This window comes from Pseudomyrmex gracilis, unplaced genomic scaffold, assembly GCF_002006095.1.
Source record: "Pseudomyrmex gracilis isolate BER0280 unplaced genomic scaffold, ASM200609v1 scaffold_332, whole genome shotgun sequence".
Classification (NCBI taxonomy): domain Eukaryota; kingdom Metazoa; phylum Arthropoda; class Insecta; order Hymenoptera; family Formicidae; genus Pseudomyrmex; species Pseudomyrmex gracilis.
Genome location: NW_018020916.1, coordinates 54,903 through 71,650, shown reverse-complemented (window position 1 = coordinate 71,650; position 16,748 = coordinate 54,903). Strand labels below are relative to the sequence as shown.

General features: G+C 35.1%; 2 protein-coding genes across 2 annotated transcripts; one reads left to right on the top strand and one right to left on the bottom strand.

Moving 5' to 3' along the window:
• Positions 1 to 49: 49 nt before the first annotated feature.
• Positions 50 to 6,447, top strand: LOC109860125 (DNA repair protein REV1). The gene is made up of 6 exons (XM_020438996.1): positions 50 to 293; positions 399 to 1,833; positions 1,922 to 2,363; positions 2,624 to 3,809; positions 5,625 to 5,767; positions 5,969 to 6,447. Exons 1-6 carry the CDS (start codon positions 240 to 242, stop codon positions 6,117 to 6,119), a joined length of 3,411 nt encoding a protein of 1,136 aa, XP_020294585.1. The 5' UTR covers positions 50 to 239; the 3' UTR covers positions 6,120 to 6,447.
• A 488-nt stretch (positions 6,448 to 6,935) lies between these two features.
• LOC109860122 (GMP synthase [glutamine-hydrolyzing]) lies at positions 6,936 to 12,052 on the bottom strand. Its single transcript, XM_020438994.1, has 9 exons — positions 11,932 to 12,052; positions 10,347 to 10,611; positions 10,046 to 10,258; positions 9,669 to 9,969; positions 8,516 to 8,993; positions 8,195 to 8,436; positions 7,908 to 8,078; positions 7,401 to 7,832; positions 6,936 to 7,285 (listed from the first exon to the last, which is right to left on the bottom strand). The coding sequence occupies exons 2-9, from the start codon at positions 10,556 to 10,558 to the stop codon at positions 7,184 to 7,186; spliced, it is 2,151 nt and encodes a 716-aa protein (XP_020294583.1). The 5' UTR covers positions 10,559 to 10,611; positions 11,932 to 12,052; the 3' UTR covers positions 6,936 to 7,183.
• Between the last annotated feature and the right edge of the window lie 4,696 nt (positions 12,053 to 16,748).

Here is a 16,748-nt window from a genome sequence, read left to right as displayed (position 1 = left end):
CCGCCTTTTTCCGCACATGCGCGCTATGGTGCGGTTTCAGCTGAGCCGAAAGATTGTCGTGCGTGTAAAAAAAGTGAACAGAGAAATTTGTTTTTTTTTTCTGTGAACAGATGTTTTTGTGTGCAAAATGTGATAAGTTATTATGCTACGTATAATTTTTAAATGTGTACAGATAATATAAATATTTATGTCATAAATTCGCAATCGTATTTGTAATTGCGTGCATGAGTTAAACAAGAATGTCAAGAAAGAAAAGGGATCACAAATGGAAAGAGAATGGATTTGAAGAATGGGTAAGTAATATAGATTCTTTTAGATTTGTTTGTATATTTACTAAAATAATAGAAATTTTTATTAAAAACTAGTTTGATCGACTAAACAAAAATTATATATTTCAGGGTGGTTATATGGCCGCAAAGAAAGCCAAACTAGAAGAACAATTTCGCGAGACGGCAAGCAAAGAGTATCGGGAAGAAACATCGAGATTATTTGAGGGAATCGCGATATTTGTAAACGGTTACACGAATCCAACGTCTGACGAACTAAGACGCCTGATGATGATGCACGGTGGTACATATCATCATTACATGCGTCCTAGAATCACAACGCACGTCATCGCGTCGAATCTGCCATATTCCAAAATAATGATGTACAAAAAGTCCCAAAATCCAGTTCCTATATGCAAACCGCAATGGATCACAGACAGCATAGCAGCTGGAAAACTGTTGAATTTTCAGAATTATTTACTTTATTCTAACAACACCACTGTGCAGTCTCAGTTGGCAGATAAATTGAATAACAAGAATGAAAAAGTTGACACGAATTCAGTTACGCGTGACAAGCAGGGCACTGAACTTGCAAACGAAGAGTCTCAAGCTCTGAAAAGCTCTTTCTGCGACGCAAGCGATAAAAGTAACAAAAATATGCAAAAACCAGAGACAAACAGCGATGCAGTGAAAACAAACTCAAGCAGCATTCACCAATCCATGAGTAAAAAATCTAATGCACTATCTACCAGAGATACAAACTTTCTCTCAGCATTTTATAGTAATTCGAGGTTGCACTATATTTCTACCATGGGAACTACTTTTAAAGATTACGTCAATGAACTGAGAGATAAAAGCGACGGGGTATTTCCAGGACTCGAACGTTTGACAAAGTTAAAGGAAATCGGAGACGTTTCGGTCGGTAGCAACTCTGAAGAGAAAACAATTTGTTTTAGTACAAGTAACGATAAAGCGGCGCGCACGCGAGAGCCTGTTATAATGCACATCGACATGGATTGTTTTTTTGTGTCTGTAGGAATCAGAAATTCACCAGAGCTGTACGATCAACCAGTAGCTGTAACGCACGCAAAAGCAAATCACGACGGCAAAGACGATTTCGGATCTTTATCGGAAATAGCCTCGTGCTCGTACGCGGCCAGAAAAGCTGGTGTAAAAAACGGCATGTTTCTAGGAGAAGCTCTTAAGCTGTGTCCAAATCTAAAAACAATCCAATACGATTTTGAGGGTTACAAGGAAGTTTCTTACATACTGTACGATACCGTGGCGTCCTACACATTAGACATCGAGGCGGTAAGCTGCGACGAGATGTACGTAGATTGTACAAAAGTTCTCGAATTATCCGGATTCTCGGATCCATTAGAATTCGCTACCGTAATCAGGAAAGAAATCAAACAAAAAACCGGTTGCCCGGTATCCACGGGATTCGGTAACAACAAGTTGCAGGCGAGATTGGCGACGCGCAAAGCCAAACCCGACAATCAATTCTATTTGAGCAGTAAAAATGCAGAAATAAACATCCGAACTTTCAATGTGAGAGATTTGCCAGGTAAGATATGCTTGAATTGTAATTCATTCCTCAATTGTTAATTATATAAGTTTTGTTCAATTTAATTTATCTCATCTTTTTGTTTTAGGAGTTGGTGGAACAACAACGCATAAATTACATGAAATGAACGTGCGCACAGTCGGAGAACTGCAGAAGATTTCGTTACAAGTTTTACAGAAAGAGTTTGGTAAAAAAATGGGAGAGCATCTGTATAAAATGTGTCGCGGCCTGGACGACACGAAGCTGAATCTGGAGTATGTCAGGAAATCCGTATCGGCCGAAGTGAACTACGGCATAAGATTTCGGAACAACGAGGACGCCGTGGACTTTCTGAGCCAATTATCCGTGGAGGTGTGCAATCGATTAACAGCGGCTCGTGCGAAAGGCAGATGTATCACGTTGAAATTTATGATCAGAGCCGAGGACGCACCAAAGGAAACCGCCAAGTTCATGGGCCACGGTCTCTGCAATTATATAACAAAATCGAAGAATCTTATAGCAGCTGTCGATGACGTTAGTGTTATCAAAAAGTAAGGGTTACACACACAAAATGGCATAGCTGAATAGCATAAGATCAATGAGCATATCTAGCGTGTTATGCTCTGTAAATATAATGGCTTTATGTTAGATATTTGTTGATCGAGATTTGTTTTATGCTATGCAGTGCGATGCTGTGTGTGCGATAGCTCTAAGTTTTTTGTTACTAATTTGATGCATATAATTTTTGAATATTAACTTCTTCGTAGAATTTACATACAAGTGTATAATTTCACGTAATTTCTTTTTGAAGGGAAGTCGTAAATATTTGGGATCAGTTGCGCTTGACGCCAGAGGACGTAAGAGGAATTGGTATACAAATATCCAAACTAGAAGTGAGCAAGAGCAAGCGGGACAAAACCACTTTAATCAATTTCTTTAGCAAAACTGAACAGTTACAAAACTGTGATATTACATCAGGAAATGATAATAAAAATAAACACGATTTGAATTACAGTGAGAAAGTTAAGACGAATAGTTCGGAGTTGCTTTTAACTACAGAATTAGTAACAACAAAAAGTATATCTGATGCAAAACTTGCTCTTGGATCGGCGCAACTTTCCAAACTCACTGATACACGTACCAATGGACACTTAGGTGAAAATCCATCAGACGTTGAAGCAAACTCGTCAATACCCGAAACAAAACATAAAAATGTAAATAATTGTAAAACAAAATACGAAAATATGAAAATAAAAGATACGTCTGGAAAATCGAATAAAAGAACAGTACAAAAACAGATGTCCCAAGAGAATTTTTTCAGACATATGAAACCGAACAGCGGAAAATCATCAAAGTATGAAGTGCCTCATATACACGATATCGATATGTCCGTGTTAATCGAATTGCCAGCAGATATAAGAAATGAGATAATGGATGAATGCAAAAGAAACAAAGAACAATCTCAGACTGCAATGAGTGTCGCGAGTGAACGAAAGACGGACGAAATCCCGTTCAATAGAGATTTGAGTGCACAGAATTGTTCGCAGATTGATCCGGATGTTTTGTCAGCCTTAATGAAAAATGACTTACACCCCGATGTGCAGCGCGATGTGCAATTGTATTGTAATATGAAAAACGGTAATCTAAAGAAATCATCTGAGCCATTGCGAACAGCCGAGTCTTCAGCCGATAATGATAGCAAAAGTGCAGAAAATTTAATTGTAAATAGTAATAGTACAAAAGAAGTTGCATACATATCGCAAGCAGAAATCTTACAAGCAACAGAGCGATGCAAAAACGATTATATTGACAAAGCGAAATTTGTCACGCATCGAACCGACTATGTTGCGATTTTACACAATAACGCTGCTGTGAATAAAGCCGATAATTTTATTTTACAGAATTTAAGTATTTTACATAACAATGAAAACATAGATAAACATCAGGAAATGTTGATTAATCTCGTGAATCATCTCTTCTCTCTTCCTTTACAACAGGTACCGTAAATATAATCATTTGTTTAAGACAGAAATGACTAATTAGGAACTGAGTTTTTACGTTTTATTTGTTTTTCTTTTTTTTTTGAGATCTGGTGCACACAACTATTATAATCGATGTTGAACAGCAACGTTGTACAAAACTATTTCTTGGCGATACAAATCGTTTTTATCTGTCGCCAAAGTACATTGGCGTGTATATCAGATTCCTGTTTATTTTCTGTTTATCGGATTTTATACTTTAAAAACACGTGAATTCTATTTTTCGAAAAGTCTTTACGTTCGACACAATTATCTGTTGGTGTTTAGATCTTTCAACAATTATATATAAATTAGCAAATTTGTGTTATACATATATACAGAGTGTTTGATAAGTACCGTCTCACCGCTCGTATGTAGGTAGAAGGGGTTATTCTAAAACGAAAAGTCCTATACCACTTTGGAAAATTCGCAATAATTAACGAAATATTAATGAATAAAGATCCGCTAATCAGCGTGCATCTAGAATAAGGACAGCGTAAGGACAGCCTAGACTTTCGTGCGTACATACGTGCCGTAGCGACAGAATGGGAGGAGCTAATAGAATAACATGTGTACACAGCGCGTCAGGAATTCGAAGAATAAACGTGGGATCGGAGGGCAAGGGGCGGTTGCTCGCCAACAAGCGCCAAGACTGGGCTGTCCTTACGCTGTCCTTACTCTGGATGCACGCTAATTAGCGGATCTTTATTCATTAATATTTCGTTAATTATTGCTAATTTTCCGAAGTGGTATAAGACTTTTCGTCTTAGAATAACCCCTTCTTTTTGCCTACGAGCGGTGAGACGGTCATTATAGGACACCCTATATATATATATATATATATATACACACAGGGTGTCCCAGAATTGGTGTGACATCTCTCGTAGGCAGGTAGAAGGAGTAAAACTGAGTCGAAAAGTCCTGAACCATTTTTTTTCTATTATTTATAATAAAAGAGTAATTATTGAGTAAATCAGGCTAATCCGCGCCGATCTTTAGCCAGGCGCACGTCAGTGAACCGCGTGGAGCACTCACACACACCAGGCGCGTGACTCACTGACGTGCGTCTAGTTAAAGGTCGGCGGTGATTGGCCTGATTTACTCAACAATTACTCTTTTATTATAAATAATAGAAAAAAATGGTTCAGGACTTTTCGACTCAGTTTTACTCCTACCTGCCTACGAGAGATGTCACACCAATTCTGGACACCCTCTGTGTGTGTGTGTGTGTGTACACACACATACATTTAGTACGCGTGTTGCGCAAATATGACCGTCTCTTATGTCGAACATTAAATTGGTAACCGTGACGGCATAGCAACAAATAAAACTATGGAAGATTCGTTTGCTCGTGATAAAACTACATGTCGATAATATCCGAGAATTATTAGTTTATCACAGAAACATACTGCAGTGCAAATTTAGTTTCTTATATTTGTATTTTAGATGTGTGTGTGCGTGCGCGCGCGCACGCTATCACTGTAAAAACTATCAACACATTTTGGTATCAAAATAAATCAATGAAAAATACTCAACGTTTTTCAAAGTAGTAAATTAATTGAAAAAAAGAAAAAAATACTTCGCACTATTTTCAATGTAAAAGTATATACATATTGTTTTTCTTTTTATGTTAGTTTTCAATATGCAAAAAAAACTGTTTCTTGTTATTTTTACATATATGTAATAATTTTATCGTCATATGCGAATGTTTAGAAAGCAATATTAAAATTTGTATCGCGTAAAGATGAAAGTTGCGCTTCTCGTCTAAAATAAAATGCTCATTATGTGACGCAGGTGAAGATGCAAATTCAAACATGGGTAATCGAGTCGAAAGCTGTGAACGAAGTGGACTTTCTGTCACTTGCGGCGTTCCTCAGTATGCTACCGCAAAAGAAACGCATCGAGGAGTTGCACATCTTGTTGAAAACAATGCATAGGTAATTATGTTTCATGAAATGTTAAAATGTGTATGTAAAAGGCGTTTTATCTCTCTATACAACAAATAAGTAATACAATCTTGTGGATGGTGAACAATAAATCGCTTGCTTTGCTCGCTCATGATCTCGTTTAAATAAAAAATATTCGGCACCAATAACAATACACCAGAACAATACACTTGTTCTGTTTCTGTTTCGTAGATGCGCAACAAAAACCAGGAGCTGCATTTGGCATAGAACATACAGGCGAACCGTGAAACATGTTCAACGTTATATGCAGATTGAATACAACAACAATCTACTGGTACCATCGATCAAATGCAATGATTCGAGATGTAATAACAGTGATTGAGAATATAAAACCTCGAAAATTATATATTTAATAAATTTAATAAATTAATATTAAAAAAGAAACTTCTGAATTATTATAGAAAACTATTTACAAGCAAACATGGATACTTGCTTTCAAGATCTCGAATCAAACGCATGTGTGTGTGTGTGTCATTCTTTGTTTAAAGAATCAAGTAATACACAATTTCATTTAATACATGCCCTTAAAAAAGTTCCGCAGGTCTTGTGTAAATTAGTACAATCTCGAATTCTTCATAGTTCTTTTGTTTTAATTTATATATGTATACATGTGTGTGTGTGTGTGTGTGTGTGTGTGTGCACACACACACATTTTATATACAGGGTGTTTCATGAAGACTATCACCGCTCGTAGGTAGGTAGGAGTTATTCTGAGTCGAAAAGTCCTGAACTATTTTTTTTTTATTACATATAATAAAGGAGTAATTATTGAATAAATCAAGCCAATCACAGCGCCGACCTTTAGTCGTGCGCACGTCAGTGAACCCATAGACGTATAATATATAGACTGCGCGTCCTACCTTTGCCATGTTAAGAAAATGTCTTCAACGTTGAGAGAGACAGCTGGTGTTGAATAGTAGCCTCATCTTAGTCTAGCGAAGTAGAAATGATAGATAAAGAGTTACTATTCAAAGTATGTTGTCTCTCTCAACGTTGAAGACATCTTTTCAGCCAAACGCGCAGTCTATATATTATACGTCTATGAGTGAACCACGCGCCTGATGTGCGTGAGCGCTCCGCGCGGCTCACTGACGTGCGCCTAGCTAAAGATCGGCGCGGATTGGCCTTATTTACTCAATAATTACTCCTTTATTATATGTAATAAAAAAAATAGTTCAGGACTTTTCGATTCAGAATAACTCCTTCTACCTGCGTACGAGCGGTGATACGGTCTTCATGAAACATCCTCTGTGTGTGTGTATGTGTATGTGTGTGTATGTGTGTGTGTATATATACGTGTTTTTAGATATATTTTGTCACTTTTCCATGTCATTACGCGCGCAGAGATGGTGAAAAAAATAGAAAGAAAGTCAAGATGAGTGTTTACTACTCCCATTCTGTTGTCCCTGGCGGTTTAGACGTTAGGTCATACAAAACACGTGAAATTCCAGGCACCGTGGATATTTCCGTCACCATCTTTTTCACTACCTGCAAAACAATGGAAGGAGTCGAATACTAGAGTATCTTTTGAGGCATATAAGAAATATAACAAATAATTTGTTGTGTCTAACGTATTTAACAATTAAAAAGAAATTGAACTTACATGTAATGGCAGATCTTTGCCGGGGATGGCGGGTGTGCCGGTCATGAAATCATTAGTGCAGAATGGCCTGAGCACAACGGAACGTTGACATGATAACGTTCGACACGCCGCGTCGCGATCAAAGTGTATTGGTATTAGAACAACAGGCATCTGGCTGACGGCGCCCATGCAGCCGTTTGAAGCCAATACTTGATTAGCTAAGTGGTCCGCCTGTCGCAGAGTCGCTATCACATTCGATGTGAGATAGGTAGGTGTAATATCCTGTATTGGATGGTGGAGCTGCGGTCCGAAAATGTAGCATATACGATTGACGTTGTGGCAAACGCGTGGAATTAATTTCGCTAAGAATAGCATGTCTTCCCATTCTATTCCTTCAGTAACAGTTTCCTCGCAAGATAATCCTACAACGTAACTGTAAGTTCTCCGATCGCCCTGCACAGGTAAAATATATTCAGCATTTAGTATGTAACAAAAGATCAGATATTTTGTATTTTCGATACGAATTACCTGAACTCCCACACTACGAATAGGTAAGAGAGTTGCAGCAATGTGACGATGACTCGAGACTCTTCGAAGTTGTTGACGTTCGCTTTCAGTCGTAGCGCCTTCCACGCGATTCAACAACGCATGCTTTTTCTGCAGCATCTGTTCGTACTCCGCCATTATTTTTACTATGACCTATATGCACGCAACAAACACAAATGTAAATTTTATGTCAGTCTGTCACAAGTTATCTTAACCGTTATAATGTTGATCAATGATGAAATGTTTGTTTATTTTATACTTATACATACTTGTGTTTCAGAGAAATCCTTTTCTATGTAAGGTTCGTCCGCGCAAAGGATTCGCACCGCGAGACCGGGTCCGGGAAACGGATGACGCGTGACGAGTGTTGCTGGTAATCCAAGGTCGCATCCCAGCTGCCGCACCTCGTCCTTATGAAAATCTTTCAACGGTTCAACTACATGGCCTTTTACACGCAGTACTCGTACAAGCTCGCTGTCGTTGTGATGTGTTTTAATGGCATCTGCTTTGCCTAAAAAAAACTTTCATTATCAAAAGAACACCAAGATTATTTCTCGTTACAAAATTCTCGAAGTCAAAATATACATTACCACTGACTAAGGTGCTTGCGCTTTCTATAAGATCGGGCCTGAGAGTGCCTTGACCAAGAAACACATCTTCCGGCTTTAATCCCATTTCCGCCATCGCCTCGTTCGCGACCCTCACGAAAACGTCCCCTATGATTTTTCGTTTCTCCTCTGGGTTAGTAGTTTCGCACAGCATTTTAGTTAATCTGGTTCTTGGGCTACTCGCTGTGCCGCATATTCCCTTGTTATTTGTGACGTTAGTGTTTATCATGGGCGTGACATTGTCCAACGGAACTGTCGTCGTGCCTTGCATGAAATAGCGGCCGGCGTTTACCACTCTCAACGTGACACACAGTTGAGCTAAACTCTGTTCCACAAATTGTGTTTCTCCTTTGCGCATAAAACCATTATTAATGTGAAGCGCTATAACTTGCTCCTTGCTCAATGCTTTTTGTAACAGAGCTGCGCACACTGACGAGTCCACACCTCCGCTCACCAATAACTGCAGTTTTTAATAAGAGAATCCAAATGTGAAAAATACACGTTTTATATATATATACAAAGTGTTCGGAAAATCGTCCCCATTACTTCGGGAAGTGATTGGAGATCCAAAAAGAAGGAAAAAAGTTATATAAACATAGGCCTGGAAATAAGTCGTTTCCGAGTTATAGCCACTTTTATGTTTAAAAATCGTAATTTTTTTTCATAATCATAATTTATTTTATTGCGTTTTAACATAAATAACTTCATTTCGGACTATTTTGATAGAAGAATAAGGACCTGCATTCGTGTTGAAGATGGTCATTTTGAACATCATATCTAATTCGATTTAAATACCTGTCTATGTTCAAAATGACCACCTTCAGCACGAATGCAGATCCTTATTCTTCTATCAAAATAGTCTGAAATAAAGTTATTTATGTTAAAACACAATAAAATAAATTATGAAAAAAATTACGATTTTTAAACAAAAGTGGCTATAACTCGGAAACGACTTATTTCCAGGCCTGTGTTTATATAACTTTTTTTCTTCTTTTTGGATCCCTAATCACTTCCTGAAGTATTGGGAGCGATTTTCCGGACACCCTGTATATATATAAAATCAAAGATTATTTCGAAACTTATTCCAACAGAGCTTGATATATAATGTAACTCGAAAAATTGGTGAATTGCTTACCAAAACCTTTTTATCGCCTACAGTGTTTCTGATATATTGAATACATTGTGCCTCTCGATCGCGGAGCGTGTAATTACCCGTAAGGCCAGCAATACCGAATAAAAAGTTATGTAACATCGATTTTCCATTCGGTGTTAAATCTACTTCCGGATGAAACTGCACGCCGTATAAGTTCATTTTATCGCTTGCTATTCCAGCTACGAAACCAGTTGACGATCTGGCAGTGGTACGAAAAGAGTCAGCCACTCTGTCTATGCTATCCCCGTGTGTCAACAGTACCATTTGCTCCTTATCTAAACCCCTAATGTACAATTTAAAAAGTTGTAAAAGTTGTTCTAAATAATCTAAATCTTATAAAGATTTTGTAATATACCTACTTAAATAATAGGCATTTAGTATCAACTTCAACAGGAAATTGACCATCTTCTCGATTCTCCCTTCTAGTTACGGTGCCGCCAAATTCTTTGTTCATCATCTGCATTCCATAACAAATACCTAATACAGGGATTCCTATTCGGAAGATGTCTGCGTCATATCTAGGTGCATCTTCAGCATATACTGAACTAGGACCTCCAGAGATTATAATAGCTCTAAAGAAAAAGATTAATGCGTACACATTAATAAACAAACTCAAATGTTTTTTAGTTCATAAATATTAAACATGCATATATATCTTACTTATATCCTTTCTCTTGAAGTGTAAATGCAGGTGTATCGAGCGGCAGAATTTCACTATGAACATTTAACTCGCGTATTTTGCGGTCTATTACTTTTCCATACTGTGCACCTGCATCTAAGATAGCCACTCTTTCGTCAGTGATCATAGTTGCTTCATCCACACCATTATTTCTCTCAGTGCAAAACAGCAATCCATCGGCACTTTTTTCCATCTCAATATGATTTGGTTTGGTAATATAATTATTATTACTATATGTTACAAAATCTGTAATCATTTATTAAAAGGAAAATAAGTTGTTTTAAATATAAAAAAAAATATGTGTACATAATAAAATTAGAATATTTATCAACCAATAATGACAATGAAGAAATACAATAGATAAATTTATCATACATTAAACTATGTTAAAAAAAACATTAAGTTTTAATTTTTTATTTGCAAATATACTACATATATGTATATATAGTTTTATTCTGTGTTTATGTGTGTGTGTGTGTGTGTGTGATGTTACTTTCATCAATCCTTTAGAGATCTGAGCAAAATATTATTGAGCAAGTATACTTATAATTATAAAGTCTTAATACAATAAAAATTCATTTGATATATTAATACATCATATATTACATATTATGATTATATATTAATATATCAAATGAATTTTTATTGTATTAAGACTTCATATTATAAGTATACTTGCTCAATGACGGTTTGCTCACATCTCTAAAGGATTGATGAAAGTAACATCACACACACACACATACATACATACAGAATAAAACTCCTTGTATAAATAATAAGATTAAATATAATACTTAAGTTACCATAAATAAAAATATTTCTTATTTATATCAAAATATACATCTCTTAGATATATACAATTATTCTTATATTTTTTGTCTTTTTTTTGTAATTTTTTTATTCTGTATACTTCTTATTGTTAATTAAAATAATAAAAGACTTACTAATCATATATATACAGCATAATTTTATAATTTTTAAAAAAATATATATTTTTTTTATATCATACTTCAAACATGTAAAAGAATTATCTGTTTGCGATACGAGTGTTGGAAGATATTCATTATCACTTCTCCATTAGTCACATGCAATAATCCAATGACAGGTGGAAAATAGAAGAAGTTATAAAATATATATACACCCCGGAATTTTACATGTAAATGCACTTCTGAAACCACGATACAACTGCCGCTCATCGTTACCTTGTCAAGAGAGAGAAAAATAAAGAGAGAGAGAGAGACAGAGAAAGAAAGAGAGACAGAGAAAGAGAGAGAGCGAGACAGAGAAAGAGAGAGAGAAGACAGATTCATTCGATACACCCTGTTTATACACTTTGCCCGGGAACGCGCATATAGAATTGCGGAACTTTTGGGCAGTGTTTTTCGCAAAATAAGAGAATCACTGATTTATGCGATTATATTTCGCAAAAAGCAAATCACCGGCCGTGCATGTAAATCCGCCTTCGAAGCGACACGTTTGTGCAAAGAACCAAGTTTGATGCTTTATTATCCGGTCAAACTTCTGTGAGCTTTACGCTTTAATTTGTAGATTAATCGATTGGCTTACCGACTTGTTCAATCAAAGACACTGCTCGTGATGATCGATGAATAAAGTAAAATTAATTACACACAGAAGGAAACAGAACGGACAGACGTGATACGAGGCAGCCATTCGATCGCCCCACAATACAGCGCGATCGTTGACTGCGTTCAAGTAGCGGTGGAACAGGCGCGCCAAATTTGTAACGCGAACTTACTAGTGATTGATTAATCGCGTCAAGTATACGCAGAAGAGGCGGATAAATTTTGCCGCAAATTTCACGGCTTATTCGAAGCAAGTTGACGCGATGATATATCAACTGTACATGTAATAATATCTGATATTTTTGTTTTTCGTAGATCTAATGTCAAAATATATGTGTCGGATGAACGCGTTAAATGTGTCAGAAGAATGTAAAATATATTTCGATGCGACAAAGAGATGCAAAAAGTGGAACACTCACTTCATTACAGAACAATAAAATATAATATCTCGACAACTCTCTCAAGTAAGATATACAAAACTAATTTAACTCACTTTTCTCTCAAGATAGATTTTTTGAGTCTAATCTCTAAATAAATTTGTAATTAAAAAGATATTTTAGGAAAATAAAAGTTTAGAAAAATAAATAGAAAAATAGCTTTAATTTATATATATATATATTTCTACCCTTACGAAAAAGAACTATTGGCAGTAATATATTGCGGCAGTGGTACGAAAAACTTACTGACATTCTGTGTAATTGCCAGTAATATTCTCAGTGATTTCTGTAATACCTAATAATAATCTTATGTGATTGTCAGTAATATTTATATTACTGACTTTATTTATATGTAATCGGCAGTAGTTCTTTTTCGTAAGGGTAGTGTTCTAATTGAGAATGTTTTTAATGCACAAACGTAAAAAAAGTACAAAAAGTAATTGAAAAAAAGTTAACTTTAAAGTCAATAAATTATTGACATTATTTTCAGAAAATTATTTTAACTGTGACGAATATAGCTCCTCATACAGCACCGTAGCTTTCAGTAATATGTCAGAAACGTTGCAACATTGCAAGTTGCAATGTAATATTGCAGATATGTTTTAGAGACATACAATATCAATATTTCGTCGAAATGTATCAGCAATGTTGTAGAATACATTTCAGCAATCCCACATAGCGTAATATTACTGCAATATCACAGTAAAATTGCAATATATCAGTAATATTAGATATTATAATATAATATTACAATAATATTATCGACATATTACATTTACATATAATAATGAAATATTACGGTAATATTGTATTGCATTTCAAGTAGCAATATTATACAGGGTGTCCCAGAATTGGTTTAACATCTCTCGTAGACAGGTAGAAGGAATAAAACTGAGGTGAAAAGTCTTATACCATTTTGCTAGATTCGCAATAGTTACCGAGATTTTAATTAACAAAGATCCGCGAATAAGCGTGCATCGGGCTGTCCTACGCGCGTAGGCCGTAGGACAGTCCGGCGCACTTCACACAATTACATTTTAATATGTATATGTTATAGTATATGCTGTTATATTAGCTCCTCCCATATGTCGCTATGGGTAACACCGTTAGCGCGCGAAGCGCGGCTGGCAGTCTTACGCGCGTAAGACAGCTCGATGCATGCTTATTCGCGGATCTTTGTTATAATTAAAATTTCAGTAACTATTGCAAATCTAGCAAAATGGTATAGGACTTTTCACCTCAGTTTTATTCCTTCTACCTGCCTACGAGAGATGTTAAACCAATTCTGGGACACCCTGTATATATATCAAATGTTTTTATTGTGTCTTCTAAACGTTAGAAATGTTATTTAACGTGATTTACTATTTGGCACGTTGCATACATTGCATTGGACTATGAATAAAATATTTTAAAACTAATAAATTTTTGTATGATACGTCGAATATCTTTTTCAGTAATATTACTCAAACGTGTGTATCACTCTGCATTGTACTGTTTGAATAATTATTAATGTGAAAAATATATCCGTAACATTTATAAAATTATATATAGACATATATGTATATGTATATATGTATGTATATGTGTATGTGTATGCATATATATGTATATGTGTATGTATATGTAAATTTCACATATTAAAATGTTATTAAAGTTAATTTATTATGCATATAGTTTTTACAATGTGGGTACAATTGTGTGTAGGATTGGTAAGATAATAAATTTATCGTGGTACGGAATTTTAAGCTTCGGCGCAAATATTTTGACAAAACTATGATTCTATACAGGGTGTCCCAGAATTAGTGTAACATCTCTCGTGAGCAAATAGAAGGAGTAAAACTGAGTCAAAATGTCTTATACCATTTTGCTAGATTTGCAATAGTTACCGAGATCTTAATTAACAAAGATCAGCGAATAAGCATGCATCGGGCTGTCTCACGCGCGTAAGACAGCCCAGTGCGCTTCGCGCGCTAACGGTGTTACCCATAGCGACATATGGGAGGAGCTAATATAACAGCATATACTATAACATATACATATTAAAATGTAATCGTGCGAAGCGCGCTGGGCTGTCCTACGCGCGTAAGACAGCCCGATGCACGCTTATTTGCGGATCTTTGTTAATTAAGATCTCGGTAACTATTGCGAATCTAGCAAAATGGTATAGGACTTATCGACTTAGTTTTACTCCTTCTACCTGTCTACGAGAGATGTTACACTAATTCTGGGACACTCTGTATATCTGCTTTGCCTTACTGTAACTATTTCTAAATATTGATTCCTAAATGTGATTCGCATGATATAAGAAACAAATTTGTATTATAAGGTTGTGTTCCTACACAGAGGCGTATTTAACGTCGGTGCAACCGGTGCGATGCACCGACGGGCCCCGGGATCTGCGGGCTCTCGGTGCATGATAAANATTTATAAATTTATAATATTCATAACATTACCTATCGGAGTTGNGAGTGCCGAAAGATCATTTAGTGTATTAAGGAGACTTAAAAGTTATTTAAGAAGTACCATGACACAGGAAAGAACATCTGATCTAACTTTATTATCAATTGAAAAAAATGTTTTGATTAATTTAAATTTGGAAGATGTTGCAAACAAATTTATGTCGGTTAAAGTTTGAAGAGGTGTTCGTTTCTAAATTTGCATACAAATAAAAAATCATTAAAAACTTTTGTCCAATTGCCTTTAATAAATAATAATAACAATAATAATAATAATGATAATAATAATAATTATTATTACTATTATTATTATTATTATTATTATTAATTAAAGGGCCCTCTCATCTTTGTTCTTGCACCGAAGTTTTACCAGTCTTAAAAACGCGCCTGTTCCTACAATATATAAATTATTATCAGTTTTGTTCCTATAATATATAAATTTATTATCTTGACTTTTAGCGTTATTAAGGACGCAGACAATAGTATTATCCTCCTAGCAAACAAAATATGACTGCTACATAACATGGGAGTAACATATAATGTAACAGTTATACTATGATTTATATATTAGGATTATATAGTTTTCTCTTATTTATGCAATATAACTCTCACATATATATATATGTATAATATTTCATTATTTGGCAAAACACCTCTGCCGGTTTGGACTATTTCTGCAATTTGTTTCTTATCGACAAATCCGAAGTCACTGATCCTCACATCAGACATTATTACTTTGTCAATATTTCTTGATACATTAATATATTCAAATTTGTTACAGCGTAATATTTGTGTATTTGCGTATAAAAATATTTTTGGTTTTTAAAATAGTACTTCTATCTCAGAAATAATGTAATTGATATAATATGTGTTGTAATTAATATATTTTCTTAGCATTTTTTCCAGCACAATCGCACACTTCTATGTTATTATTTTTAATCAATATATACACCCACACAGAACAAAAATTTCATTAGACGTCTATTAGACGTCGACAGCTCCATGCGACATCTAATAAATGTCTAATGTCTGGATGGATGGATGTCTGTGTGGGCATTTCAGAAGGAATATTTTAAATATAATTATCATATACTTTTGCATTACAGAGGCTGTTTGTACATATATACGCAAGCAAGTGTTACGTTCTGGTTCATGGAAACGGTCGGGCTATGGTGAAGAAAATGTAATATATATAATAAAGTAAAATTACAAACAAAATTGTTTAATAATTTTTATATGAAACCAACAATTTATTCATACTTTTATAATATGCAAATTGCTTTAAATTTAATAAATAAAATTCGACAATGTATGAAGACATTCAAGACAGATGAAAACAAACTCGTTGCAACATTGTGTAAGTTCATAATCTTTTTACGTTCGGATATCTGATTGTAAATTTTGAGTGCAAAAAGGTTATGAATTTACACAATTTTGCAATAAGTTTATTCTCATCTCTTTTGGGATGTTTTTATATATTGTTAAAGTTTATCTATTAAATTTGAAACAATTTGCATATTTGTGCAATGCGTTTCAATATTACAAATACATTGTGTTTCAATACTACAAATACATTGCGTTTTAATATTACAATTACATTGCACGGTAACATTACTGTAATCTTACATTGCAATATTTTTGAAGGCGGACATTTCAACATTGCCGTAAGCTTGCAGTAATATTGCAGAAATATTTCGCAACTCCCACACAATATCCCAGCAAGCAAGCTCACGTGATAATAACGTCAGTTTTTGGTCTGCAAAACATCAATTATGACATAACAACCCAGATAGCCAAGTCTGTCAAAAGCAAATCATGCAAGTGTCTGCTATCACCTGTTGTCAACAAAAAGACTACAAATCTGATACAGAAGTTGTTATTATTGATTAAGTCTACAAATTGGTGCC

Bases quoted from the DNA above. Each gene is read 5' to 3' on its own strand.
- LOC109860125 (XM_020438996.1), top strand. From the start codon at position 240: ATGTCAAGAAAGAAAAGGGATCACAAATGGAAAGAGAATGGATTTGAA. The intron at 294-398 runs GTAAGTAATATA...TATATATTTCAG, and splicing joins AGAATGGATTTGAAGAATGG to GGTGGTTATATGGCCGCAAA. The intron at 2,364-2,623 runs GTAAGGGTTACA...TTCTTTTTGAAG, and splicing joins GACGTTAGTGTTATCAAAAA to GGAAGTCGTAAATATTTGGG.
- LOC109860122 (XM_020438994.1), bottom strand. From the start codon at position 10,558: ATGGAAAAAAGTGCCGATGGATTGCTGTTTTGCACTGAGAGAAATAAT. The intron at 8,437-8,515 runs GTAATGTATATT...AGTTTTTTTTAG, and splicing joins CGCAAGCACCTTAGTCAGTG to GCAAAGCAGATGCCATTAAA. The intron at 8,079-8,194 runs GTATGTATAAGT...GCGTGCATATAG, and splicing joins AGGATTTCTCTGAAACACAA to GTCATAGTAAAAATAATGGC.